General features: G+C 57.1%; 1 protein-coding gene across 1 annotated transcript; it reads right to left on the reverse strand.

The window, feature by feature from the left end:
- WNT4 (Wnt family member 4) lies at positions 1 to 26,475 on the reverse strand. The gene is made up of 5 exons (XM_050794041.1): positions 26,210 to 26,475; positions 11,869 to 12,104; positions 4,010 to 4,141; positions 3,776 to 3,918; positions 1 to 3,092 (listed from the first exon to the last, which is right to left on the reverse strand). Exons 1-5 carry the CDS (start codon positions 26,284 to 26,286, stop codon positions 2,625 to 2,627), a joined length of 1,056 nt encoding a protein of 351 aa, XP_050649998.1. The 5' UTR covers positions 26,287 to 26,475; the 3' UTR covers positions 1 to 2,624.
- Between the last annotated feature and the right edge of the window lie 327 nt (positions 26,476 to 26,802).

Below are 26,802 nucleotides of genomic sequence, written 5' to 3' on the forward strand. Positions count from 1 at the left end.
TTGCAAGATAAAGAAATAATTGTTTTATCGTGCATCAGACTATGTCATGGGGACGTCACAATGGCAAAGAGCCTAGTATAAAAATTGGAGGATGGGGTGGGGCAGCAGAGTGGGTTAGCAGCATCCAGAGCTGGGGTTTATCCAGCCCTAGGCCTCAGGGCATCACCTTTGCCTTGGGATGAGAGGAGAGTGGTTTGGGCAGGATGTGGACCTTCTGGCCAATTTCCAGGCCACAGTGAGGCCAAGAGGGGGTGGACTATGTAAGGGCTGTGCCAGTTCCCCCAGGACAGTTTGGAGCTGGGCATGTCCAAAGAAGCTCCTTGTCCTGTGGCTGTGGATTTCTTTGACCTCTGCAGCACTGGCGGTGGTCGGCCTGGGTAGTGGTTCCTAGAATCTGGTCTGATTAACTAGGTTGCAACCTTCAGAACCCCAGGAAGATCAGCTTTAGGAACTCCCTGGCAGGTGAAAAGGGCAGTTCGCATCATACCAGCATCCAACCTGGACCCACTGTTCTCTGCATGGGGAGAGTGGCTCAGCTCTTGTCTCTGGGAGGGGAGGGGTCCTCACTGTTCCCTCTCACTGGGTCTGGCCTCTGCTAGTGAGGGATAGTATTTTTCCTGGGCTTAGTGGACAGCTGAACAGCCAGCCAGAGGAGCAGTGGACCCAGCTGGGCAGCTGTGGCGACAGTTGGCTCAGCTTTCATCCACATCAGAGCTGGCTTGCTCCAAGATTATCCCCACGTTTGAATGTGGCTCCAGCACCTCACTTGGTTTTGGCTTCCTCCTTGTGTGGACACTGAGCAGAGATCTTGGCTGGGGGCCAAGGGTGTTGACCCTCTTTTCATGAGGGAGCCAACACTAGGAGGCACAAACCATAATGCCTGGAGAGGAGTTTCTGCAGGCTGGAGCCCATATTCCAAATCTCGGATGTTGAATTCAGCCACTGAACACAGGAGTCAGGAGCTTGGAGTCTGGGAACCCCAAATGGGGGATCACAGAGCATAAGATCTCAGACCTGAAACTTAGAGCCCCAATGTGGGGGCAGTCTGGAAACTGGGCTGACAGCAACTTCCTCTGGTGATTGGAAGCCCATCTGAGAAGCAGTTGGGTCAGGGGCAAGGTCTTGCTTCGTGCATGTCCTGCTCACAAGCCTGGGCGGGGCTCCTGATGGTTTGGCGGTTGCACAGGGTCAGGCCCAGGTTGCTGGTGCTGTCTCTTGGGAAATCTTGCAGTAACCATGGTACCTGGGACCCCAGGGACCCAGATACGCTGGGGATGGGTGCGCCACACTGCTGAGACCTCACTGTCAACCTTCCAGCTGTTCACGTCTTTCCTCAGAGCCTGTTCTGCCCTCAGGAACCATGTGGACTCCAGCTCAGCCTGTGATCTTTGACTCCTGCTGCTTCCCTGCCCCTTTTCCTCCAGCCAGAACTCCCCGCCCCAGGCTCAGACCCAAGAAGACCTGCAGTTTATGTGCCTTAGGGTACAAGAACCAAGGAGGAGGCTTGGCTGGAGGACTCTTCTGGCCCTACCTCTCCATCAAGCTTGCTGTGAGGTCTGGTGAGCATTGCCCTCTCTGCTGTCAGATGGGCATTAGCATTCCTGTTTTGTCTGCTTCCCAGGACTGTTGAGGCCATCAAGTGAGATGGTCCGTACAGGGCCTAGAACACGTAGTATTTGCCCAATAAATTGTGTTGAGTAAGATAATGGCAGAGGACTTTATTGCACAGCCCTTTCCTCCCTCTCTCTTGCACATGTGCGTGTGTGTGTGTGTGTGTGTGTGTGTGTGTGTGTGTGTGTGTGGTTTCCTTTTTCAGTTTCATGGAGGAACAGCACTGTGAAAGGTGACTCAGGGGCATGACTGCAAAAGCACAGCCAGGATCCCTGGTCCAGGATGGCAGCCTATATGCCTGCTTAGGTGGGTCTGGGGAGTGGTTAAGTTTCCTCCGCCCAGGGGGCAGGCTGGGCTCTAGGGTGGGACTTCAGCCTTCTCTTGCTCTCACCTCCCTCCTTTTGCCTGGAAGGACCCACAGAGATTGAACCTCTAGCTGTCCATGTGAGGGCTGAAATGAACCTCCTGCCCTTGACCTGGTATCTGCTTGTTCTCTTTCTCAGGGCATTTGAGAGACATGGCTTCTAGGCTCAAGCTGCCAGGAGTCCATGTGTATGTGTGCTGGAGAGTTGAGAGTTCTTTTTTCCAGAGGGTGTGACTTCCATCAAGACGGTACCTATTTTCCCTGCCATAAGGCCCCCTCTTCCCCGATGACACGGTCAGTAGCCATGTGGTGGTAATACTCCTTGTTACTCCACCTTAAGTCTGCAAGTAGAAAAATGGACACAGATAACAACTGAGTGGTCAGTGGCAGCCACATATGGGCAGCCAGAGGCACGAGCAAGGTCCCTTTGGTCAGTGGCAGCCACAAAGGCCCAGGCTTTGGGGAGGCCCTGGTTGGTGCCCTTGGGGTTGCCTGCCTGGTTTCGGCAATAAATAACATGAGGACCCAAAAACCAAACCAAAACAAAAAATACAACCAGTATCTCTTGGGGTAGGTGGTGGGAGACTGTTTAAATTATCGGCCTTCCCTGGGCCACTAGGTGGTTGCTGGCGCAGGGCTAGGCAAGCGGTCATCGGCACGTGTGCAACTCCACGAGCCGCTGGCACTGCCGGCACTTGACGAAGCAGCACCAGTGGAATTTGCAGCTGCAGCGTTCAGCCAGCTCCACCTGCGCCGTGTGGAAGCCGCGGCCACAGCACAGCAGCTCACAGCCGTCGATGGCCTTGGACGTCTTGTTGCATGTGCGGCCCCTCGTGCCCAGCACGCCGCTGCGCATGTCCTGCTCGCAGAAGTCGGGGCTGGGCTCCAAGTACACCAGGTCCTCATCTGTGTGCGGCTTGAACTGTGCATTGCGTGGCACCAGTGCCCTGGAGGAGCCCACGCGGCGTGGCTCCACCTCAGTGGCACCATCAAACTTCTCCTTCAGTGCGTGACCCACCTGGCGGAAGGGCGGCACGGCTCGCCAGCACGTCTTTACCTCACAGGAGCCTGACACCCCGTGGCACTTGCATTCCACCCGCATGTGTGTCAGGATGGCCTGTGGGAGAGGGTAGGGGAGAGGGGCCATCAGGAGATGGCAAGGGGAGGCGGGGAGGGGCCCTGGAGGCTGACAGTGGACTGTTGGTGCCCTGGGGCCGACGCTGCAGTCAGATTTGCTGTTGTACCTCCTCTTATGAATTATGCGGTACTGGGCTGCTAAGCAGTGTTGTGACAGGTGAACAAGGTACTGTCCCTGCACTTGGGGCACTGGGAGTTGATGAAAGAGAAGCACTAAGGGTGGTGTCCTATCAACAGTGAGTGACAGGTGCTGGGTAGGGAGAACACTGCTGCATTTAACTTCTGTAGGAACCTTGGGGAGTAGGCATCCAGAAGGCAGGTGGCGTTATAGGCACACGATCTTCATGGTGATGGGGAGAAAGGTTCACATCCTAGCTCTGCTGCTCTTTTGGGGAGTCAATGTGTATGAGAGACAGGGATGGACACACATGTATGTATGTGTGTGGGGGGCCATATGTATGGAGGGGGCCACTTACCCTGTCTGTAACACCTGCCCGCCTGTCTGCACCCCCACCTGGCCTGTCCTGAACCCCACTGGCCTACAGAGGTGCCAGGTGCTGGTGAGAGCCTGCACAAATGTTTTCTGAGTGGCCATGTGGGTGGGAGAGTATGTGAGGCCCTGCGCACGCTATCCCTACCCCGCTTTTGGTAGCACCATACTACCTTCCTGCCGGCCTCATTGTTGTGGAGGTTCATGAGGGCTCTGCTGGACGAGGCCCCCTTGCTTCTCTCCCGCACATCCACAAACGACTGTGAGAAGGCCACACCGTAGGCGATGTTGTCAGAGCATCCTGACCACTGGAAGCCTGGGGTGTGGTGGGCACAGAGAGGGTTGTGGTGAGTGAGGGCCAAGGTCATGCCCCCTGCCCTCCCACTCTGACCACCTCCTGCACCTACCCTGTGGGCTGACCCCGTGCACCGTCCGGTCACAGCCACACTTCTCCAGCTCCCCACTGCTGCACGCCCGCGTCACTGCAAAGGCCACACCTGCCGAAGAGATGGCGTACACGAAGGCCGCCTCCCGAGTCCCTGTGGGAGGCAGATGGAGGGCAGGGCTGGGTCCCAGGGCTCCTCCCTGCACCCGCCTTTGTAGAGGGGGAGGGGCATATGGGGCCTCCTGCTTGCTGGAGGCCAGAAGGGAGCAAGACGGCAGAAATCAGGAAGGTGCTTGTGCTTATCACACCAATAGCTGAATCTGCTTCCTTTACCAGAGCATGGCTTAGGGCTCTTCACACAGGCAGATCCTGTCATCCTCACAACCACCCCAGAAGGCAAGGACTGTTACCATCTCCATTTAAACAGAGTCTTGGGGGCTTTTCCGAGGTCACTGAGCCAGCAGACAGTCTGGCTTCAGAGCCTATGTTCCCAGCTCCTGTGGGAAGCTGTTCTCACTCCCTCCCCAGAAGGTTTGTGAAGGTTTATGGAAGACCAGACAGGCTGGGAGAGGTGAACTGGCTTGCCAAGGCTGCAGGTAGGAAGAAGGCCTGGACTATAAACTCAGGTCTGGCTTCCTTTTCTGGCCTGTTCCCCAGCTGGCCCCACTGGAGTCACCCTACCTTATGATCTTGCCCCTTCCTCTGAGACTGGGCCTGTTTCTGAAAATGTCTTGCTTCCTTAGAGTAAACCATAATAACAACAGCTTCTACGTAACCCCTAACCCCTATTGTGGCTAATTAGGAGATATCTATTACGCATAAGCCCTCCACCACTGGGGGCTTCATTGTCCCCCATTTTATAGATGGAGAAATGGAGGATCAGCCGGGGAAGGGATTTGGTCCCAGTCACCCAGCCAGAGAGCCACAGAACCAAGACTCAAGCACACGTCTGACCGCCTCTGCCCCATGACTTCTCAGTGATTCTATTTTGGTGCCGGCCCTCGGCCCTCGTCCCCTGCCTGAATGGATGTTTTTATCCTCCTAAGAACTGTGCCTCGGGGGTGTAGCTGTTGTGGACTCTCTTTCTGGAGGTGGGGGGCAGTGTGCGAGCTGGAGTATGCATGGCCGGCTGGGTGTGTGACCAGACAGCAGACCATGCTCCCCTCCTGGGCCCTGTGAGGAGGGCCTCTGTATGCTGTGACTGTCCTTCTGTCTCTTGTCGGAGTGTCTGTGTCCACAGGAGTGGAGGGGGCAGGCTTTGGCCCCATGGTTGGCAGTTACCTCTGTGACACCCAGGCCTGTGCTCTCGGCTGCCCCAGGGAGCAGTCACCGTGGTCAGATGGAAACAATCACCTTCTCTGTGCCCGTGTCTGTGGACAGAGGCTGTAGAGGCCGAGCACTGGGGTGGGAGGCAGCTCAGTCCCCGACCACTCAGGACGCCCTGTTCTTGGTTCGGCCCTTGAGCTGGCGATAGTGCCCACCACCCACTCTCCACTGCCCACCCTCCACCCTGGCTTGGCCATTTTGGGCCAGCATTGGGGGGCTTGGCTGGAGCAATGGAGCCTCGACAGCCTGAGACAGAGTCTTCTCCAAGTTAATCGAGGTTAATAGCAGGATCATGTTGGTTGGTTTTATGCTGTGGCCGCCCAAAGAGAGACGACTTCAGTTTCTGGTATTTCTGGTATTTCCAGGCCTGAACCAGCACAAATCTTTGCCCCAAAGACCAAGGGGGAAGGGAAGTCAAAGCAGGAGACGGGGCTGGCTGACGAGACTGGCGGGTCGCCTCAGCCTGGCCTTGCATGGTCCTTCCTCCTCTGCTGGTCTTGGCTCCCAGGCCACCCCAGCCCAACCCCAGCCCCAGGCTGATCTCCCCTGTGTACTGGGGGTCCCTGGGGTGCAGGGCCCCCAGGGAGGTTGCTCAGAGAGACCTCTGCCTCATTCCCCAAACCAACATTCATCCACTGAGACTCCCAGGTTCCTTTTGCCCTGGCTTTGGGAACAAGAACACTGTTTTCTCATATCAGGACTGGGCCTGAAGGAAGAGATTCTGGAAGGAAGATTAACGACCTAAAGCTTAGAGACGGTTTACCATGTGCTGGGCTCTGTCTAAGCACTTCACATGTGTTATATACTTGTCCCAACAACCCTAAGAAGTAGATACTTTTCATCCATCTTTGACAGATGGAGAAACTGAGGCACTGAGTGGTAAAGCAACTTGTCCAACAATACCCAGCCAGGAAGTGGTGGAGTTAGAATTTGAACCCAGGCAGCCAGACTCCAGAGCTTTCAAACTTGACATTATTCTGCCTCCCAGAGGCCCTGAGCCCCTGGGAATACACATGCAGTTGATTCCACCTCCCACATATGGAGCCAAGAAGGGCTTCCTTAGGTCCACCCCAAACTTCACATGCTGTAGGACAAGCCCAGTTCTCTCTGTGGGTTCTTTATTGGGGGACGGTGAGCAGCTGGCCTCTGGGCTCAGCACAGCAGGCCCCAGAAAGCCTGGAAGATGTAGGCAAGCATCTGTGCCTCTAAAGCTGATGGCAGCTCCTCCAGCCTTCTCTACCTGGTTCTGGCTTCCAGCCCTTGGACTCCAGGGTGGTGGCCCTTCCCAGTTCCTCACCTCTGCCCAGGTGCCCAGGCTGGAGCCCTGCTCACTTGAGGAGGACCTGGCAGAGCACTCTCCCCAGGGGCCACTCAGACATAGAGAAAGAACGGTGGTCCACCTGGGTGGGTAGCAGCAGAGCTTCCCTAGCAAGGTGGCAGATCCTGCTCCCTGGCCAGGGACTTTTTGAGGGAGGAAGGCAATCCTTGCCTTGTCCTTTCCTGGGCCAGGGGCCAGGGTAAGGCAGAACTCTATGGTGACTTCTTCCGTTTTCATACAGCCATTTGCCCCTTCCCACACCCAGCTCATTTCTTCCTGCTGTTTCTTATTCCTAGAGCACCCCTGGCCCCTGATGTCACAGGTCTAAATACTGTGTGTCCTCTGGGTCCAGCCTCAATGCCACCTTTTCCAAGGTGCTAAGGCTGCTTGGGGCTGGGAATTCAGTTAACCTGTAAATCCACTAACGGCCACTCTTTCTGAGGGCCTGCTATGTGCTGTCTAAGGCTCATGACAGCCTTAGCAATGAGCTCTCTACAGCTCTGCTCTATAGAAGAAAAGGTGAGAGGCTTGGTGTCTTGCCCTGGCTCCCTCAGGCAGTAAATGGCCAAGTGGGGATTGGAACCAAGGCTTGTCAGACTCAAGGCCTGTGCCCTTCATAGCATATCACTTGTGAAGTCTTTCCCAGATACGGGAGAAGGAAGTAGTTAGGAGTGTTTGGAGAACTGGCTAAGGCTGAGTTGGACTGGCAATGAAGCCATAGGCTTGCTGATCCCCTGGGTGCCAGGGCAGGTATCTTGGTAGAGGTGAGGCCCAGCTGCAGTCCTGGGGAGGTGGGGCAGGATAGGCACTGTCTCCCAGGATAACCTTATCCCCCGTTCTCCAACCTCTATCCCTGCCCAGTCTGCCTTTCCAGATTCCTTTACTCTCTTGGATGTGCAAAAACCCACCTTTTCTTGAAACCAGCTCCAGGAAGCCCCTTTAGATGTAAGAGACAATACAGGATCAGGGAAAGAGCGAAGGTTTCAGAGCCAAAGTTGTATTGCATTCTCACTAGCAGTGTGACCTTTCTTTCTGAGCCTTCCTGAGTTGAGTGTTCTCAACTCTAACATAAGGATAATAATGCCACCCCGGCAGGCCAGACTTTGCACCTCTCTGCCTCCCTGCCCCATGTGGTCAGAATCAGGATGTCCCAAGCTTTATCTTCTAATTGTCTTGTGTGTGTCTGGCCACTGCAGCCTCAAGGCTTTCCCAGTGTGGGAGTATCTCGGGGGTACCTCCTCCCCAGATCTTCTGTAACTTATAGCATCAAAAGGCTGGGTCACAGAGGTAACCCAGGAGAAAAAAATGTTCTCCCCATCATTGGGTCCAGTGTGATGCCAATATTGAGGACAAAGGTGAGAGCACAGGTTCTAGTGAGGGACACCCAAGACCACAGAGCATTTACTTCTTAGGTCCAGGTGGTGCCACAGTTAGGAAGGTGTCCTAGATGGTTTAGACATGGGGAATGGACAGACAGGCCTGGGTTTGGACCCTCACTTTGCGATGGCCAGGGCACCACATGGCCTCCCAGCCACAGCAGTCAAACCCTGAGGGGGCCTTAGAATTCATCAAGTCCCTCATCTCAGGATAGGGATTTGCTCAAGGTCGTAGAATAAGACACAGTAGAGGCAGAGGAGGCCCAGTGCTGTCTACAAATGGAGGACAGCAGGAGAAGGGTTGTTGTTACTGCCTTTCCTGCCTCTCCTACCCTGCCCAGGCACACCTTTGCCTGGTGCTATGGCCTCCCTCCCACCCTCACACCCGTTGGTTCATTCAATATTTATTGGTTTATTTGATATTTGTCAGTTCAGTATTTAACAATTCATTCAATATTTATCAGTTGCCTATTATATGCAGGTCCTGCTCATTTAATATTTTAATATTTGTTGGTTACCTATGTGCAAGTCCTGTTCTAGGGCTTGGGATTAAGTAGTGACTAAAACACAGAGGCCATCCCTCATCTAGCCCTGAACACCTGCTCAGCCAAGAACCACCAATCCCCGCCCTCCCAGCTATGCCAGCTACATTACCAAATTTTTGGTAGATGTTCAGCCTAGAACACACAGTTTTGCCCCAAATTACACACCTCCCTCATTGTTCATGATTATTTCACTGTCCATCTTGCCTCCAGGCCAGGAGCAGGGGAGGCTGTGAGACCTGGGGCAGTGCTGGCAGTGGGAGAGCCCCCCACCCCTGAGCCATGTGGGGGTCAGTTAGCCCTTCCTAGGCATCATCTCTCTGATCCTCATGGGAATCCTAGGAGGCTGGTCCTGGGGTGGTCAAGGAGGACACTGGGATTTAGAGAGGGCATAGACCTTGCCCAGAATCTCCCAGCCAAGAGTTGGCAGGCCCAGGGCTGGGGGTGTTACCGCCCTCTGCTTGCCAAGTCTTCTTTCTCACCTGTGATGTCGGAGAACAGCACTATAAACTCAGAGTGTCACGAGAATGACCTGATGTAATAGCACACCACAGGCCCTCAGAAAATGGGGGCTCCTTCTCTCCTCTCAGACCCTGGGGTGGGTCTGGTCTGGCCTGCTAGCTTTGTCTTCCACGTCTGACGCCATGACCCAGCCAGGTGGCTCATGTATGCAGGCTCTGGCCATGCCCCCGGTCCTGAAAGCTGGGCATGTGAGTGAGGCCCGCTTACACGGGCTGCTGTAGATGACAGGAGCTGGTGATGGGAGGTGTGTCTACACGAAGTGCTTCCCATGCGTGAGGCCACTGTATCTTCGTGACAGCCTCATGAGGTGGGCCTGCGTGTGGCCTTGTTGCCAGGCAAGGACACAGATGCTCAGGGGAGCGCAGGCACTTGTCCCAGGCCATCCTCGGCCTCACCCTTCCTCCATCTGCCTCACCAGCCAGTCCCTGGACCTTCTGAGAGCAGTGCTTCGCTCTCGGACCTCAGGAGGGACGAGCCCCTTTTCCTCTTAGTCACTGGAGACAAATTAAGAAGTTTCCAAGAGGAATTTTACTAGGGAAGAAAACCTCAAATGCAAAAAGGAGGAGTCTGATGCGTGGGCAGAGCTTAGCCTCCTTCTCCAAGTGCGACTGGTACCTGCCAGGTGTGACTGGCCTAGTCTCGGCACCTTGACATGTCCCTCTCCAAAGGGGGCTGGACATTCGACTCTACCACTCAGACTTTAGTCCAGAGCAGGTACCACCCAGGCCTAGTAGGAATCTCAGCGTCCCTCAGAACTTGCTGAGCCAGTGCTGGGTACCCCCTTGGTTCCTCCCCCAAAGGTAAGGAGGGCTTCTCACAGGGTCCCGAGTACCCACGATGACTTCAGGCCAGCATTGGCCCAGGCTACCCCCTCCCTTGCCTCTTTGATTCCTTTCCCCCGACCTGCTTTCTGTCATTAGATGACATCCACTAACTGTCTCCTCCATGCCAGGCTTTGCCATGTGCCAAGAAACAGATCAATGAGCCATGACCCTTGCCTTCGAAGGGTCCGAGTCCTAGTGATGGGGGAGTGGAGTCGGGTGAGGAGATAAGCATTTCAGTCTAAAAGGTGTGCTAGAAGCAGCGTGAACACAAATGGTGTAGATAAAAAGATGTGTGTATATATAGAAAGAGAGAATAACAAAGCAAATGGGTGAAAATGTAAGCGGTTGCTGAATCAAGTGAAGAGGATATAGGAGTTCCTTGTCCTACTTTTGCAACTCTTCTGTAAGTTTGAAATTATGATTCAAAAAAAATCCCACAGGAAGAACAAAGAGCTTTGGAGCCCAGAGGGAAGAGCTGAGAAGGTGTCGTGGAGGAGGGAACTGCTGAGCCCTCAAGAAGGGGGCTTGGGTGTTTGGGGTAGAGGATGTTGCATGTGCAAAGGGAGGAGTGGGAGTGGGTGACAGCCTGCCATATGAAACGCTGCCAGTCTATCCACCAATCTGTCCAAGACACACCTACTCTGTCCAAGGGCTTCCCAGGCTCATGAGCTGCTGTTTGAGGCTGGTTCTGGGGCCCCATCGACCAGGCACCCCTTCCTGCCTGGAGGCAGCACTGTCATCCTGGGAGATCCTCCACTGCCAGGCTAGGCTCACTGGGTCTCTGTTGCTTTTCCAGAGCAGTGATGTTCAGCAATGCCAAGCGAGATCATGCCTTTTTGGCCCCTGCCAGCTCTTAGGAGAACGGCTTCCAAATTTCTATCACAGTTGGTTTCCAGCAACATCCAAATGGTTTGCCACAAGCCCAGCAGCCCCGGCCGTCCAGGACCACAGGTGCCAGGAGAAGGGTTGGCCCAGGCAACCCCTTCCTGCTGCCTGAGCAAGTCAAAGGGCCCTGTCGATGGTTAGTGACTCGGAAGTGTCAGTTTCATGCTCAGGAAGTAGAAAAAGGGGCCCATAGTTTAAAGAACTTCCTCGAGGGCAGGAGCTTGGCTGGCGACCTCCGGAGGAGACTTCCAGTTCCATAGACCGTTCTCTATGCCCTGGCCCCCCTGTCTTTGGCTTAATGCCATCTCACATTTCTGGTCTCAGCTGAGGGCCAGTCTCCTCGGAAAAGCCTTCCCTGAGCATCCCAGCCCCAGCGAGGGGTGGTGTCCACTCTGTGCTCCCACAGTCTCCCCTGGCCCCTTGATCACAGCGTTTCCTTGTTGAGGGTAAGACCACAGACCTGGTAGCGGGACTGCCTGGGGTTGAGTCCTGGCTCTGCCATTTTCTAGTTCTGTGACCTTGGGCAAGTTACTTAACCTCCATGTGCCTCTGTTTCTGCACATCCCTGTATCTCAGGGCTGGCCGTGCTGGAGGTGCACAATAAGGTTGGTCAGATGTACCAAGGAATGGGATGGGCCCAGATACTGGAAGCCAAGTGCTGGGGTGGGAAGAGCAGCGGGCCAGGGATCCAGAGCCTCGGGTCTAAGCCCTGACTGCTCCTCTCCCTCTGAGGAACCTTGGGCAAGTCAGTGCTGTTCCCTGCCCGAGCTTCAGTTTCTTCCTTCATTACCTGCTTACACTTCCAGGAGGCCATCACTGGAAACACGGCGTGCTTCTCAGTGCTGCCCCAGCACAGAGCTGCCATCTCTTCCGATGGCCCCCATCCCACATGCGCCTCCCATCTGGATCATCCTCCTGTCCTGGGCCCCCAACGCTCTGCATCCTTTATGCCCTCACTTGGGCCCTGTGTTGGTTTTACTTCAGAAATGACCTGGAATAGCCCTGTTGCTCACAAGCATCTCATTTCCTGCTGGGCCCACGCCCTGGCACTGCAGGCTCCTCTGCAGCCCTGCACGCCCTTCCCTCACCTTGCGTCACCACCTTGCCGAAGACGGGCAGGGAGTCGAGTGTGGAGCAGTTCCAGCGCCGGTTCCGGAACTGGTACTGGCACTCCTCAATGGCCAGTTGGGCACCGCGACGCACCGAGTCCATGACTTCCAGGTTCCGCTTGCACATCTGCACCTGCCTCTGGATCAGGCCCTTGAGTTTCTCACACGTCTCCTCCTCTGAGATGCTCCCCACTGACGATAGCTTGGCCAGGTACCTGGGGAGAGGGTGGCATGTGATGCAGAGCCCACCTCCTCATCTTTCCCGGCCCAGGACCAGGCCTGCGCTCCAGCCTGGGTCTCTGGGAACTGACTCGTCCCAGTGACTGGGCCTGGCTGCTGACTTCTCTCTTGATCCAGTTACAGGCCCTCCTGCCCAGCTCTAGGGGCACCAAGGGAGTGGAAATGCTGTCTTCCACAAAAGGCCTCTATCTCAAGTTAGGCAAAGCAGGCAGCAGCAGTGGGAGTGAAGCTGATTGAGCCCCTATGGGATCCCTCCCTGCCCCGGTGGCCCCCGTGCCACTGTCTGTGCCAGGACGTCACCCCAGACCTGGCTATGGGATCCCACTATTCCTTGCCGAGATGCCCTCTAGCGAGGAGGCTGGAGCTGCTGTCTGCCCAGGGTCTCTCTTTCCCTGCCCTAGGCAGGAACCCCAGTGATCCTTGGCCCACCTTCTGGCCACAAGACCAAGTTCCTCACTGCCAGCCACATCCTAGGACCACCAGATGGAGACCAGTGGCACTGTTGCCACCCTTTGGAGGTGGGACAATGAGGGCAGTGACGGGCTAGAGGTCTAGGGATGGTCAGGATATGGGTGGTGGTGGTGAGAGTGGGCGGCTGTATGGAGGGTTCAAAAGCCAAGTGCAGCATGCTCTCTCCTCTGCCCCTTGAGTTTCTATGGAGATGGAGCAATGATGGCTGCTCCTCAGAGGGTTATTGCGAGGATCATGATCTCAATGAGAGGAGTTCTGTGAAGGTGCTCCGGGACCAGGCACATACGGGAGGGGGCCTGTGAATGTTTCCATTTCAGTGGAGGACGAGAGAGAGCACCACAGTTACAGGTCACCGACTAGGTGCCGTGCACCATGGCTGCACTTCGCCCTGTTGCATCCTCACCCCAAATCTATGAGGTGATCATGCTTATGCCCATTTTATGGATTCTAAAATGAAGAGGGTGACAGGCCCAAGATCACACAGATAGCAAGTGCGAGAGCTCAACTTCCAATCCCTTCACACCTATAGGTCTTTCTCCTGCCTGTCCTCCTTCGTGGCACTGAAGGGGCCTGGGAGGCCCTAACTCATCTAAGGACAGACACTCTGTGATCTGGGTCAGGAGGCAAAGAGACTTGAAGCAAGACATAAAAGTGCTCACTGGGATTGGAGCAGAGCTGGGGAAGGGCCCTACGAGGGAGAAGCTGAACCGCTCTTGAGGGAAGGGAAACATGCATTAACTGAGCACTTATTAAGTGTCAGGTCTTGTTCAGAGAGGTGGAGCGACTGGCTCAAGGTCACCCAGCTCTAAGGGCAGACCTGAATTAGAGCTCGGGTCTGGACACCCCAGAGGCTTGTGCTCTAACCATTGCCCCTCAGCCTGCCCTACCCTTCCCCTGAGTGTCTCTGGCCAGGGCCAAGTGCACATAGTAGGTGGACAAGAGGCAGCCTCTGGAGAGGAGAGCTGAGTGGTGACTCTGGAAGACCCCCTTTCCCATCTGATGAGTGGGAGATGCGTCTGATCACCTCCCAGGGCAGGGCTGCTTTCCAGGTTCTTGGAGAAGCAACAGAGTGCAGAGAATCACACCTAAGCAATGTTCCCCAACAGGGGATCTGGCCCAGACCCCTCGTTTTACAGGTGGACACACTGAGGCCCCAGAGATTGAGAGGGGGGCCTTCCCATGCCAGAAGGAGGTTCCGGGCCTGGCTCTGCCTTCAGCCTCAGCCACACAGATTGGAGTTTCCTGCTGCCCCAGACTCTGCAGCGAGCCAGGCCTCCTGCAGGGGCTTGCCCAGCACACTGAGTATCCCAAGCGTTGGGGATCTTCTGGAGGTGCCAGTGAAGAAGCTGTTGCATCTTATAAAGGAAGCTGCGCAAATTTCTTGTTTGAAGAAGGATAAAGGGAAGGTCACTGCTCTCTGGGCCTCAGTTTCCTCATCTGTAATAAGAGAAGGGGCCACTGGTTCTGTCTGAGTGAAGGAACTGCTGCCTGGAGCAAGAGGGATCAGTGTGTGAGAGATGGCCTGACACTGGCCTGAGGCAATGAGGCAGGAAGTCACCATTCGTTTGTTGAACGAGGGAATGAATGAATGGTGACCAAATAGAAAAGCAAACAGAAAGTCCTATTTACAGGAATTCTTTCTAAAGATAAGAAGAGCTAACTTCTATGGAACTTGGGACTGGGCTAAGTACTTTACTTTATTGCATTTAATCCTCTCAGCCAACCAACTCCCACTTGAAAGAAGAGGAAACTGAGGCACAGACATTTTAAGTAATTTACCTCATGTGCAGGGCCATACAGCCAGTGAGGTTGAGCAGGACTTGAACCTGGCGTTTGCCTGGCTTCACAGCCTTGGGCAGAGACAGTATTCTCTGTGCGGCTCAAAGACTAGAATTGACACCGTGGCCAGAAGCTGCTGGGAGCTGGGTTTATTCAACCCAAAGATGCTAGCCAGGGTGCAGTTGGGGGGCTGTCTTCCTATCCCTGGGGGTTTGCAGGTGGCAGCTAAATTTTATTTGTCAAGTATGTGAGTTGGACCAAGTGACGGTTCTTGAATCTGGCTGTGCATCAGAAATGTGTGCAGGGTTTGTTGAAAGTGGACGTGCCTGAGTCCCAGTCCCAGCGGGGTTTGGTGGGCATCTGAGGTTAACTTAATGTGCCTTAGATACAGCTGGGAGGCCAGGTAGGCGCTGGCCCCGAGAGCAGTCTGTGTAAGTATGGGTGATGTTTCCTTCTCAGCCATAGGGAGCTCTGACTCAGGGACGCCACTGCCCTCCTCACTGTGGCATTGATCCCCAGGATGTTCCTTTTCCCGTGGCTGTGGAGCCTGAGCCTGGTTTTCCTTATCTGTAAATGGAGATAACGGTTCTCACCCAGAGGGCTGCCGAGAGGAATGCCCGTGATTTGCTGTGTGATGCACCTGGCTGTCAGCTGGGTGCATCCTAGATGCCAGGTAATTGTGGGGGCAAGTACACAGCACGGGGCAAGTGCGAAGTAGGTGGTATCAGGCCAAGGACGGCCAGCCTCCCCTCCCCACCCCCCACATTCCTGGTCTCCCAGGGGCCTCCCCACGCCCCTCCTTCCTATCTACTTGGTGGTTCCCAGGGGATGCACAGACTGGTGGTGTCCTGACAAGGCCCAGGCAGGAGCTCGGAGCCCCTTGGAGGGAAGACAAGGGCAGGAAGGGGGCTGAGACGCAGCAGAGGCTGTATTTGGAAGGGGAAGGGCCCACCGGCTCCTCAGCCCTGCCTGGGCGCTCTCCCGCCTCTGCCCAGTCAAGGGGTCGCCTGTGGAGCTAGTCCCACCTGTTGCTCTTGGCCTGCAGGGGGCGCCAAGAGCCCGGCTACTGGCGGTGGGCCAGGTCCACGTTCAGGAGGCCACAGGTGTCCCTAGGTCGGGGCACAAGGAATTGAGCCTGACGTTGGATCCTTTCCTGCTCAGACCCAGGCTTGGCCTCTTGGCAAAGGGTGGGGGCCCTGTTTGCTCTGTCATGTGGGGGCACAGAGCTGGCCCATTCCCAAGTCAGCCTCTGCTCCCACAGTGTGCAGCCAAGGAGGCTGCGTCTGGCTGTGCTGGGCCCTGGCCTCTGGTCAAGGGAGGCACCCAAGGGCACGGGTTCTCTGGGCGAGGTGGCGGGGGGGGGGGCGGGGGCAGCCTCTGACCCACCATGACCTTGGGCAAGTCCCTGCCATACTTGGAGCCTGTCTCCTCATGGGTACAGTAAACTGGTGGGTCCATATGGCCTTTCCCACTGTCAGAGTAGGTGAGCCTCCTTCTACTGGCAGGGTGGGGAGTGGCTGGGCCTCAGGGGCCTACTGGCCCCGTGCCAGGCTGATAGATGTGTCTCTGCCATTGAATAAGTAGTGAGATGGACCAGGGGAGCCACCTGCATCCCCCCACCCAGGCTCAGAAGGCAGCAAGGGCTAAATGACAGTCGCAGGGGCTTAGGGTGAGCTGCTGGGCTGCCGTGGCCGTGAGTCACTGGGCCAGCTTCCAGGAAGGAGCTGAGCAACCTCTTCCGTTGGCACCAGTGCCCACCCCCAGCCCCTGCCTTCATCTGGCACAGCAGCTGTCCCCTTCCATACACACGAGGCCCAGCCCCACCCCCACCCCTGTTCCCCCAGACCACAGGGTCTCGCCCGGGCAGGGCTGGGTGCCAGGGCTGGAAATGGAACTGGGCACCGGCTCTAGAGAGTGAGAACCCCAGGCATTACAGGCTCTCATCCACAATGTTTCTGCTTGCCCGTTTCAGTATCTAGCTAGCATCTGGCCCCATTTTACAGATGAGCAAACTGAGGCTACAGAGACAAAGCAACTTGCACAAAGTCCCACAGCTAGAGCAGCGAGTTGCAGTGCAAACCCAGCCCTAACTCTCAACTCTGTTTCCTCTGTACCTGGCTGTGGATATGCCCCATTTACCTGCTGAGAGGGCTAATACTGCCCTTGGTGCCTCATACAGAGCACAGTGCATAGAAGGTGTTTAATAAATGCCTGCAGCAGGGATGTAGGGCTCTGTCCTGATGGGGTTCCCTCTGCTTGCCTCTTGGCAGAGTGCTCAGGACGGGGAAGATAAGGATGAGGGAGGAATGTGGGGGCTGCTGTGGTCTTTTGATCTGCTGAGGGCCTGGACACCCATTAGGGTGAGGCCTGATTCGTCCTGGACACCTCAGGAATCCCCTTCTAGCGCCCTAGGGTGGTTCAACCTCAGAGACACGTGTGCCATCCGCTGACCCTGGAGTTGGACCAGGCTCAAACATGGAGTGCACCAGCCCTTTCTAGGGGTGACAGAGAGCCAGGGCATGATGGGTGGGCTGGGCCAGGCTGTGCAGGGCGTTGGCCATCCCTGAGACTTCTCCTGTCCTGGCTGCATTACCCCAATTTAGGTTCCTTCCTGCCACCGTGGAGTACAGGCTTAGCAATTTGCCACCTGCTGCCCCGGCCACCCAGGACTCTAGCCATGGCCATGCCGTTGATCAGGTTACCCCGCCAGCCCAGGCCGCCCCTGCTGCCGCTACCAGCCAGCTCATGCCCTGATCTTCTCCAACGGGGGCTGCAGGTCCTGCAGGCTCCTCCCAGGAGGCCCTCCCTGAGCCCGGCCCGTGCCTACAGCCTGCAAGGCTGGAGGGCCCTTGCCCTGCCAGGGAGATCAGATCCTCTCAGCCACCTGCTGTTTTCATTAGAAACTAAAATTAGCTGGGCTTGTCCCAAGCTTTTCCAGGTTTGCTTGCTTTTTTAAAAAAATATACAAATTCCTAGAGGAAAATCTGCACCTCTGCGACTCCTCCCGGCTCTTACGCTGTGAGTCAAGAGGAGAGGGGACGGGAAATAGCTGGAGCGTTTGGGAGGCCAAGCAGACCAGTGTCGTGGGTCCCGGCCCTGCGGGTGTCCAGGTGGGGGCTGGGACGCCGGCGCAGGCCTCTCTGCCCCCTCCCTTTGGCCTCCCTGCCTGCCTGGGCCACATTTAGAGCCTCCTCAGGAGCGGTCGTGCCTGTGATACCAGGGAGGAAGGAGACCAAGGGGGTGGGAGGGGGAGCCGGAAGAAAACGGAGTGGCTGCTGAACAGAGCCGCCTTGGGGGATGTGGGCCAGTGGGGACAAAAGTGACCACAGTCCCCATCCAGGACTGTGTTCTTAGGGGGATGGTGCCTGGTTTCCCAAGATGCTAACCATACCCCCCACTCACTTTTCCATCTTTGAATGTTTCTATAACCATAGTCTTGATATCCTGCTGTCCTCCCCCTGACAGTGCCTTAGCCTTGGAGACTCTTGTCCTTTGGCATGGCAGGCAGTGCAGTAAGGACACGGACCAGGAACTCCTGGGTCCAAATCTCATCTTTGTGTTGCTTGAAGCAAGTTAGTGAACACCTCTGAGCCTCAGTGTGTTCATCTGTAAAGTGGGAAGACTGGGATTCCTGCAGGCAGGAGGCCTAAATGAATGAAATGTGTGTGCAGGAGATGCTCATCCCTGCTGCAACATTGTTCTAGCAGCATCATCAAGATGCTTACTGCCATCAGTGCCGTCACCACCCCTCCCACTACCTCTCCCAGTTCCTCTGGTCGCCCCTCTGCTGCACCCCAGACCAGACCCGTGCTGGCTTCCGCTCATTTGTGTGTTTTCTTTGCTTGACTCTCTTGGCCCACTTAGGCCTGGGTTCCTGGTCTTTTTTTCAGCTGATCATGCCTGAGAGGTGGGACACGCTCCCCCAGGGTACAGTGGGTGACCTCAGCAGCCATCTCAATGGCAGGCTTTTGACAGAGTCTCCAGACGAAGTCTGCAGAGTTTGAGAATGTGTTTCCTGGCGACCGTCAGTCAGACCCTGTGAGGCTGGGGAGTGTGAGAGACGGGTGGAGGGGTTGGTGCTGCTAGGACATCAAAAGCTGGGACACTGGGGTGAGGGCAGGGACAGTGGTGTGCAGGACAAGCTCAGGAGTGTCAAGGGGACTTGGAAACCATTTGTGGACATAACAGAGTAGATGCATGGGACCTTCATTTATGTTCTGCAATCAATAGTCACATGCCTCAGTATGTCTTTAGTGCAACAGCACAGGGCTGGCTACGCAGGTGTCTTCCCCTCTGTTTTGCAGATGAGGAAACTGAAGCTCAGAGAAGCATATGTTTGAGGCCGTGCGGCCTGCAGTGGGAGGTCAGGATTTGAAGACAGGTCACTCTGGCTCCTAAGCCAAAGATGATCCAGGGTACTGAGGCTTGAAGTTTGGCAGTCAACAGACAGTGACCTGAGGGAGGAGGCCTGATTCTTCCCTTGATGGGTCTTTCTAGAGCCCCATGTCTTTTCTGAACTACAGCGAGGTGTCTGGGCTGTGTCAGGAGTAAGGGGTGTGGGGACAGATGTCTGGGTGGTTATGGGGCTGCCTGGACAGTGTGGAGGCCTGTGGTCTCCGTAGCTGTTGGGGCCACAGAAGAGCTGCTGCCACTGGTCCAAAACTCCTGGAGGGGCAGGCTTTGGAGACACTCATGGTGGTTTGCAGGGCAGTGGGTGCTGCCTTCACCTCTCAGCCTTAGCATGGTCCTAGGTCTGTCAAGGCCCAGGCCAAGTCCTCTTGGCCTCAGGTGCATTTCCTCAGGTGGAGAGAGAGAACGGCCTCCCCTGGAACCCAGGCCTCCACTGCCAGTGCACACCACTCTGCACCTTCGGGCCCCTTTCCCTCTTTCCTGTCTCCTGGGACCCCTTGCTCCCATCTCCTATCCTTGGAAGCCTCAGTGCCCTCATTTTCTGACTCTTAGTTTCTCAATTCTCATTACTTCCAGTATCCTGGCACCCCAGCCCCCTGCATTTCACTCCTGAGGGCTCTGTGTCCCCCACTTCCTGTTTGAGGGATCTATGTCCCCCACTTCCTGTTTGGGAGCCCCCCACCCCATTTCCCATCTCACTGTATGTGTTCCCAGGGAGCTGGTGGCTGCCTCAGGGCCACAAAGTAGACGGTTGGACCTGAGCCTGGATGGCCCCAGAGCTCTGCCAGGTGAGAACTTGCCTTCTCTCCCTGAGGCAGGTGTGTTGTTGGGGGGGGAGTGGGTGTCAAATTTAAGGCTGATCTGACCTCACCTTGTCCCCCGACTTGCCAGCAGAGAGCTCTTCCTTTGCTAGACCCACCCAACCTGTGTCCCCATAACCTTTCATGTCCTGTGGCCACTGACCCATTGAACTGTCCTCCCTGGTGGGCTGAGAGAACCTGGGGGTGGGGAAAGAGGAGACCAGGTGAAACCCCAGCCGAACTGTCCAGAGCCAGTGCTGGCCTCCTGGAGTGAGGCTCCCGATTTCTAGTGAGTTCCTCAGCCTTGGGGGATACCTTCCAAAGGTCCAGTCCTGGGAAAGCCTGTGGCTGAACCCCCACTCCTGCCCCCACCAGGGTGGGGCTCATGCCCCCAGCAGATAATAACTGGCTAGGGGTACGGGGCTGCAGGGCAGCTGCCAGTGGCTGCAGGGACAGCTCTGGGAGACCTGGGATGGAGTCCTGGTTCTACCACCGCCATGCTGTATGGCCCTCAGTGCCCAGCACAGGGCCTGATGTGGGGAAGTGCTCGACATGTTTGCATGGGGGCATCCCAGGCCCTGCCTGGCAGGAAGGCTCCCCAAAGGGGTTGAGCTGAGAGAGTCCCCAAGAATCCCCTCACTCTCATGCCTCGAAGCTTGGGTTGCCGGAACAGCTGGGCACCTGACCCAGAAGGGGCTACTCTGCTGTCTCCAGCACTTGGGGAAGGGTCTCTGGGGCCCAATCCTGGGATTTCAGGGCTTGTGTGTGAACAGATTGAGAAATAGGGTCTGAAGGGACCATTCAGAGTCATCGCAGGGAAGGGCCCTCAGGCCCATCAGCATTCCCGCTGTTCTAATGGGCCTCCCCGAAGATACATATGAGCTGTCCGAGGCTCCTCTCCCCTGGAGGACGCATCCCTTCCTCCTCCCACCTCCCTCCCGCTCTCTCCTCAGACCAGGTCCCCTCCTCTGCGGGGTCTGACTTGGCAGGGAACTTTCAGAACACAGTTTGGTTTCAGTTTGCCAGGACATGGGGGAGGGGGAGCTGGTGGGGTCACGGCAGGGAGCGAGCCGTCCCGAGTTTGGCTGAATCACAGAAGATGCAGTTCAGGACTCAGAGATAAAACCTGGCAACTCCTGTGGAAATCTGGAGAGCAACCCTGGGGTCGCAGCTCTGCCTGCAGCTGCGCCTGCTCCATGCAGTGGAGGGGTGACGGGTGGGCCCACGGCAGGCAGCTGTCACCCCACCCATGGCTCCCTGGCCAATCTGCACCCCACAGGCTCAGCCCAAGCCCCTCTTCCCAGAGGCAGCAACAAGAGGAGGCTTGGTGCAAATGCTCAGCTTTCCAAGTGTACCCACAGGGCCTGAGTTGAGCGAGTTTCAACAGGTTTGGGGAGCACTGTCTTGTCAGATGCTTGCTGCGTTGCTCAATTGCTAATCCAGGGTTGAGGGAAGAAAGTCAAACCATAGCAGACAGCTGGGTCGTGACTGCTGCCTGAGCCACCCCCTCGGGCACAGCCTGGTCTTGGGGCGCTGCAGTGCTGGCGGAGAAACACTCAGCCTGGCTCTCAGGGTCTGTTCCAGCCCAGGAGTGAGGGGCAGAGCAGCAGATCTGGGGGGCAACAGTCACACTTCCTGTCACCCAACTCTGTGCCTTTTAGTATCACCTGAGCCTCAGGGCAGTGGAGCAGAGCCTTCCTCCTACTGCAGGCCTTTGAAGAGGGGCTACCATTGGACAACAGCTGAGAACCCTCTGAACAAGCCCGCCTTTCATTCATCCATCAAAGATTGGCTGAGCACCTAGTACCCGGCAGGCACGTGCCAGGCACTGTGAGATATTCAGAGGTGTTTATGCCACAGCCGCGGCCTCCAGATGTTTATAACCTTGTAGAAGCAGTAAAGAAACCACACGATTAGACTAGAGTTATATATAATACGAAACGGTTCTATAGGTGGGGGATGAAAGCTGTAAAATCTGGACATGGGAGAGCAGTTCCAGTCCTGCTTCTGATTTGCAGAATGACCTTGGGAAAGTCATCGCACGTCTGGGCCTCTGAAGTAGGGCTGAAAGTAATCTACGCTCCTCTCCTCTGAAAGTAGTTGTGGTGAGGCATGGCGGGGAGGGTGTGTGGTTCAAACAGGGTAATGGTTGTGAAAGGTCTTTGTAAACCACCGATTCTTGGGGGAATGATTTTGCGCCCCCAGAGGACATTTGGCAAAGTCTGCAGACATTTTATGTTGTCACCTGGGGGGATGCTACAGGCTATCTAGACGGTAAAGGTCAGGGATGCTGCTAAATATCCCACAATGCACAGAAAAGACCCACACAGAAGACGTATCCGGTCCCAAACATCAGTGATATGGAGGTTGAGAAATCCTGGTGTGAACTGTAAAGTACTGGGAAGGTGTTTGTGATTGTAATTCACTGCCCAGGGCCATGGAGGAGCTCTAAGGAGACGGGTTTTTGACTATTTAAGGGGAGAGAGGGATCTTTAAAAGCTGGGAATCAGGGGGACACTTCCTGGAGGAGGTGGGCCACATCTTTACCTGCGTGGCTGGCACTGCACATCTGGGCTGGCTCTGCCCCATCCCTGCCCCAGGGAGTTGTGCCCAGAGTGTTGGGCTTCACTCCACCAAAGACCAAGGGAGATATAAACTGCCCCCCCGGCCCCTGGGCAAGCAGGCTCAGGGGAGCTTGGCCCGAAGTTGCACACCAGTGGGGACTCAAAGCCAGTGGAAAGCATGATGCGTCCTTCACTGCCCCCAGGGCACTGAAAGGTGCTCCCAGCAGCAATTCCTCTGCCCGACATGATTGGCTTGTGAGCCAGGCTAGGTCTTCCTGACTCTGGGAGGCTCCTGCGGGGGCCCTTGTTGAGCAAGGGGGTTGCAGCCTAAGATCCTATCTGTGTTAAATCAGTGGATCTGGGTGGGACAGACTGGGATAAACAGGGCTCGGGAGCAGCAACCTGAAGGCCCGTTTTCTCCACCACCCTTATCAATAGGGACGCGGCCCTGTAGCTCCCTGACAGCAGCCCTTGCTTCCGGCAGCTGCCATGGCTGCCATTTCCATCAACGTGCCTGGCCCCTTGCCAGTTCGCCACATGTATGGGTTCACTCTTTCTTACCAACCACCATTGTGCACCATTTGCATCAATGGGCTCCATTTTACAGATGAGAAACCCGAGGCTCAGAGAGGTTAAGTAACCTGTCCAAGGTCACTCAGCTGGGCAGGGTAGAGCTCAGTTGGATCTCAAAGACCCACTTCTTGGCCATGCCGCTGGCCTGCCTCCGAGTGCAGCATGGGCTCCCTCCCCTCCCCCGTGGGATTCTGCTAGAGCCCCACTACCCTCCTCTGAGAAATCCACAATCCTCAGACCTTAGCTTATTTATTCCCTAACCCTCCCCAGCACTTCCATCTGGGGTTCAGAATGATCTGCTGAGGACTGTGGCCCCGAGGGAGGAAGGGGCCACCCAGTATGTGGCCCAGAGCTGGGACTGGAACCCAGGTGTCCTGACTCCCGGTACAGCCTCAGTGCAGGGAAGAGGGGACATTCAGAAACATTGCTGAGCTCAGGTCTGTGGCAGGGTAGCCTCCTTAAGGGCAGAGCCCCAGCCTTCCCCCAGGGACTCTTCATCCATCCGGCCCTCCCTCAGTGGTGTGAGCCATCACAAGCTGTCAGCCGGCTCCTCCGGGTGCCAGACAAGAGAGTCTAATCAACAGCTCCCAGCTTCTCTGGGCCTGCCCAGGCCTCAGGCTGCCCTCCCAGCTCCAGGCTCCATCCTGCCCAACAGCTGCACGCGGCGGGACACCTGGCCTCCCCACTAGGCCACCCGCCCTTCTGAGACAACAGATAGCCCCGGCTCTCGCCACTGGCCAACAGACCCACCCTGGACTGAAGCCTGACTCCAGGGTATTGGGAGGTGAGTGGAACCTAGACCTTGCTCCTCAGGAGGTGCTGTCAGCTATCCTCTCAGGGCCAGGCCTCCTCATACCTCACGCTTGAGAAGACACAGTGCCAGCCACCATGCCTGCATGGACACCTGCCTCCCCAAAGCTTTTCCTTCTAGAGGCAGCTTTTCAGTCAGACACCTCTGGCATTTACCAGCTGGGTGACTTGGGCAGTTACCTCTGCAATCCCCAATCTTCTCATCTGTAATGGGATGGAAACGTTGGGATTTAGATCATGCTGTGGGAGTCATCATAATAATTATTATTGTTATGATCCTACAGTCTTCAGACCAAGTCCCCCTCTGTGCCTGCTCGGGCTCGCACTCAGCTCTTTTCTCTCACAGCCATAGAGCATGCGCCCCATTCCACCCAGTCGTGGTTTTATCATGTCTTTCTACCTAGACTCCAGGCTTGTGGGAGGCCAGGCTGTGACATCCATGTCCCCCAGAGCTGCCATTCCTGGCCAGCTGATGGTTCGATAGAGGTTGGTAAATATTGGACCCAACCTTGGTATGTGCCCAGTGTCTTCTTCATACCCTCTCTGGTTTGGGAGGGTCCTGGGAGGAAGCCTGTTGTTCCTCTTGCCTTGGGCAGAGCAGAGAGACCCTTGGCTTGAAGCCGGGGGTGGAGCAGGAGCGAGCTGGGTCATCCAGAGACCTGCTTCGTGGCAACCTGAACCATCACCGTTGCAGAGAACAGGTTTGCCAACCTCTCTTCTCCTAGGCCGCCCCTCCTCACCCCACCCCCAACGGCACAGGCAGGAGAACTGAGTTGCTGGAATTCCCCACAGTTTGCATGATCCAAAGCCGAAGCTGCCTTCCCCGCTGGGATTTTGGGGGTGGACATGGGTGAAGGTGAGTGGTGATGCCACCGGGCTATGCTGGCTCCACTTTGGGACAGCTTCAGGGAAGGGGGTATAGGGTCACTGCCTGGGAGTCAGAACACCTGGGTTCAGTTCTCAGCTCTGAATTTGGGCAGGTAGCTTCCCCTCCCTAGGTCTCAGTTTCCTCATCTGTAAAATGAGTCAAAGATGAGATGCTCCTGAAGGACTTCCCCCTGCAGATGTAGCTGTCTTCCATGCAGGCCTGGGCCAGACGCTTGGACTGCCACTTTTTATTCTTTGTTTTTTGTGGCTTTGGCGGTGCTGGGCAGGTGAGACCCAGTTCTTGCTCCTCCTGATGCTCAGATCTGTTTTGGAGATGCCAGCTCTGAACCCATGCATTCAAGAACCAGCTCCAGGGACACCCAGGGTCCTCCAAGTCCAAATCAGCTCCCTCCCCAGCTCTGCGACCCAGGCTCCATTCAGGGGGTGGCCTGCAGGGGGGCAGTGGGAGAAGGTGGTAGTGCCCTGCTTTCTGTACACTCTGCCACTGCTCCTGAAGTGTTAATCAAATTAAGTCTCCAAGAAAAACAAAAGCTCTGCAGCCACTTCGGGCTGCCTTGGAGTCGTTTGCTCTCGGAACAGCTGGGAGAATTCTACATCACCTCTGTCCCCCAAGCCCTGGGTGGCTCTGACCCCAACGAACACACTCCTTCCAGCCTGGAGGGCTCTGGCTGGCCACAATGACCTCATAGCAACAGCCATTGGACACTCGGGGCAATTTCATGAGAGATATTTGTTCTTTGGTCTTGATGCAGAGAGAATTTTTTCCTCTCTCCCTGTCTCCATGGAAACCCCAGCTACACTGTTGGCGATCCCCCTTCCCACCCCATGCTTTTCAGATCAATATTGGAGCTTGGCTCCCCACTGGCTGCCCGCAGCGGATGGTGGCAGAGCTCTGGGCAGGAGGAATTGGGGCCAGGGTTAAGTGCGGGGCATGGGGAACCGTCCCTGAGAGGGGATGAAAGGAGTGCAGGTCCTCTTGCTCCCTGTCCACCCACTCACTGGAGCTCATCCCTTTAGTCTCCCTCCCCGCAGCAAACCTTCCGCCCCTACCCAGGGAGCGCCCTGAGCGCAAACCCAGTCAAGGAGAAACAGACAGGTCACCAGCGGTTACCACCCCTCCTCCTTAGGCTAGACACGGGAAGGTGGGGGGCCGTTGTCTTCTTTAACGTCTGGACGGAGTTTCTTCCTGCCCCAGGGAAAAACCAAGGCCCGGCCAGCGCCGGCGCCAGCCCCGGGCCCTGGGAGACCAGGCATCCTGGTCCCTTCCTTCTATCTCCTGCTCCCACCCCCCAAGCAGAAACAGGTCCCTGCACGCCTCCAGCCCAGCCCGCAGCGCGGCGCAGCTCGGCGCGGGGAGCTCGCTCCGGACTTCTCGGGATTAACCTGCTATTATGTCCCAGAGCCCTTCCCTGCAATGGGCTTCCTCGGCGACCTGTCAGCCCGGCTGGACTGCACCCCGCGCCCGGCGCCCCTTCCGGGCCACCGCCCCGCGCTCGCACCCCTGTCGCCCTCGAGCGCCCCGAGCCGCCTACCGGTGCGGACGCCGCCGCCGCCACCCCTGACGCCTCTGAGCAGGGAGCCGGACCCGGGCAGGAGGGGACCCCGGGTGTGCAGAGGTACTTTCGGGCAGTAGCGGCGGCAGCTGAGCGAGCGAGCCTCCGGTCCCGCGGCCGAGACACCTGCCGGGCTGCCCCGCGCCCGCTGCCCCGCGCCGCCTGGCACCGGCCGCTGCCCCCGGGGCCTGCCCCGCCCCGCCCCGCCCCGCCCGGCCCCGGCCCGACTTACAGCCAGTTGCTCGCGGCGGCTGAGAAGACGGCGAAGACGAGGAGGCGCAGCGAACGCAGGCACGAACGGGGACTCATGGTGCCGCCGCGGGCGCCCGGCCCGGGGCAGCGGCTGCGGCCGCGGGGGGCCTCCCGTCGGGGCGGCAGGTGGGCGCCCGCGGGCGGGCCGGGGCGCGCGCGGCGCGGCTCTGCCTCCGTGTGCCTGCCGGCAGCCTGCCCGCTGCTGCGCCCGCTGCCCGGCGCGGACCAGACTGTCAGCGCCGCCCCAGAGCCGGGATGCGGCGGCGGCGGCGGCGGCGGAGGCGGGCGGGCGGGCGGCCGGGGGGGCGGGCCGGGGGCGGGCCGAGGATGGGGTTACCTGGGCGGGCCCAGCGGCCCGGGACACCCCCCCCCGGGGGCGGGCCGGAGCGGCGGCGGCTGCCGCCCTAGCCCGCGGGACTGGGCTGCTCCGGGGGCCTCCCCGGCTGGGCGCTCCGGAGGACTTGGGGCCCGAGCCCGCTCCAGGCACGCCTGGCTGCGCGCCGCCGAGCCCGGCCGGGCTAGAGGCGCGGCGACCCAGCTGCCCAGCCGCCGCCCGGGCCTCGGGGACGGGCG

The sequence above is a fragment of the Macaca thibetana genome, chromosome 1, assembly GCF_024542745.1.
Source record: "Macaca thibetana thibetana isolate TM-01 chromosome 1, ASM2454274v1, whole genome shotgun sequence".
In the NCBI taxonomy this organism is placed as follows: Eukaryota; Metazoa; Chordata; class Mammalia; order Primates; family Cercopithecidae; genus Macaca; species Macaca thibetana.

Excerpts from the sequence above, each read along its gene's own strand:
- WNT4 (XM_050794041.1), bottom strand. The coding sequence starts at position 26,286 with ATGAGTCCCCGTTCGTGCCTGCGTTCGCTGCGCCTCCTCGTCTTCGCC. Across the intron at positions 3,919-4,009 it reads GCACGGGGTCAGCCCACAGG|GCTTCCAGTGGTCAGGATGC; the intron begins GTAGGTGCAGGA and ends ACCACACCCCAG. Across the intron at positions 3,093-3,775 it reads ACAATGAGGCCGGCAGGAAG|GCCATCCTGACACACATGCG; the intron begins GTAGTATGGTGC and ends CCTCTCCCACAG.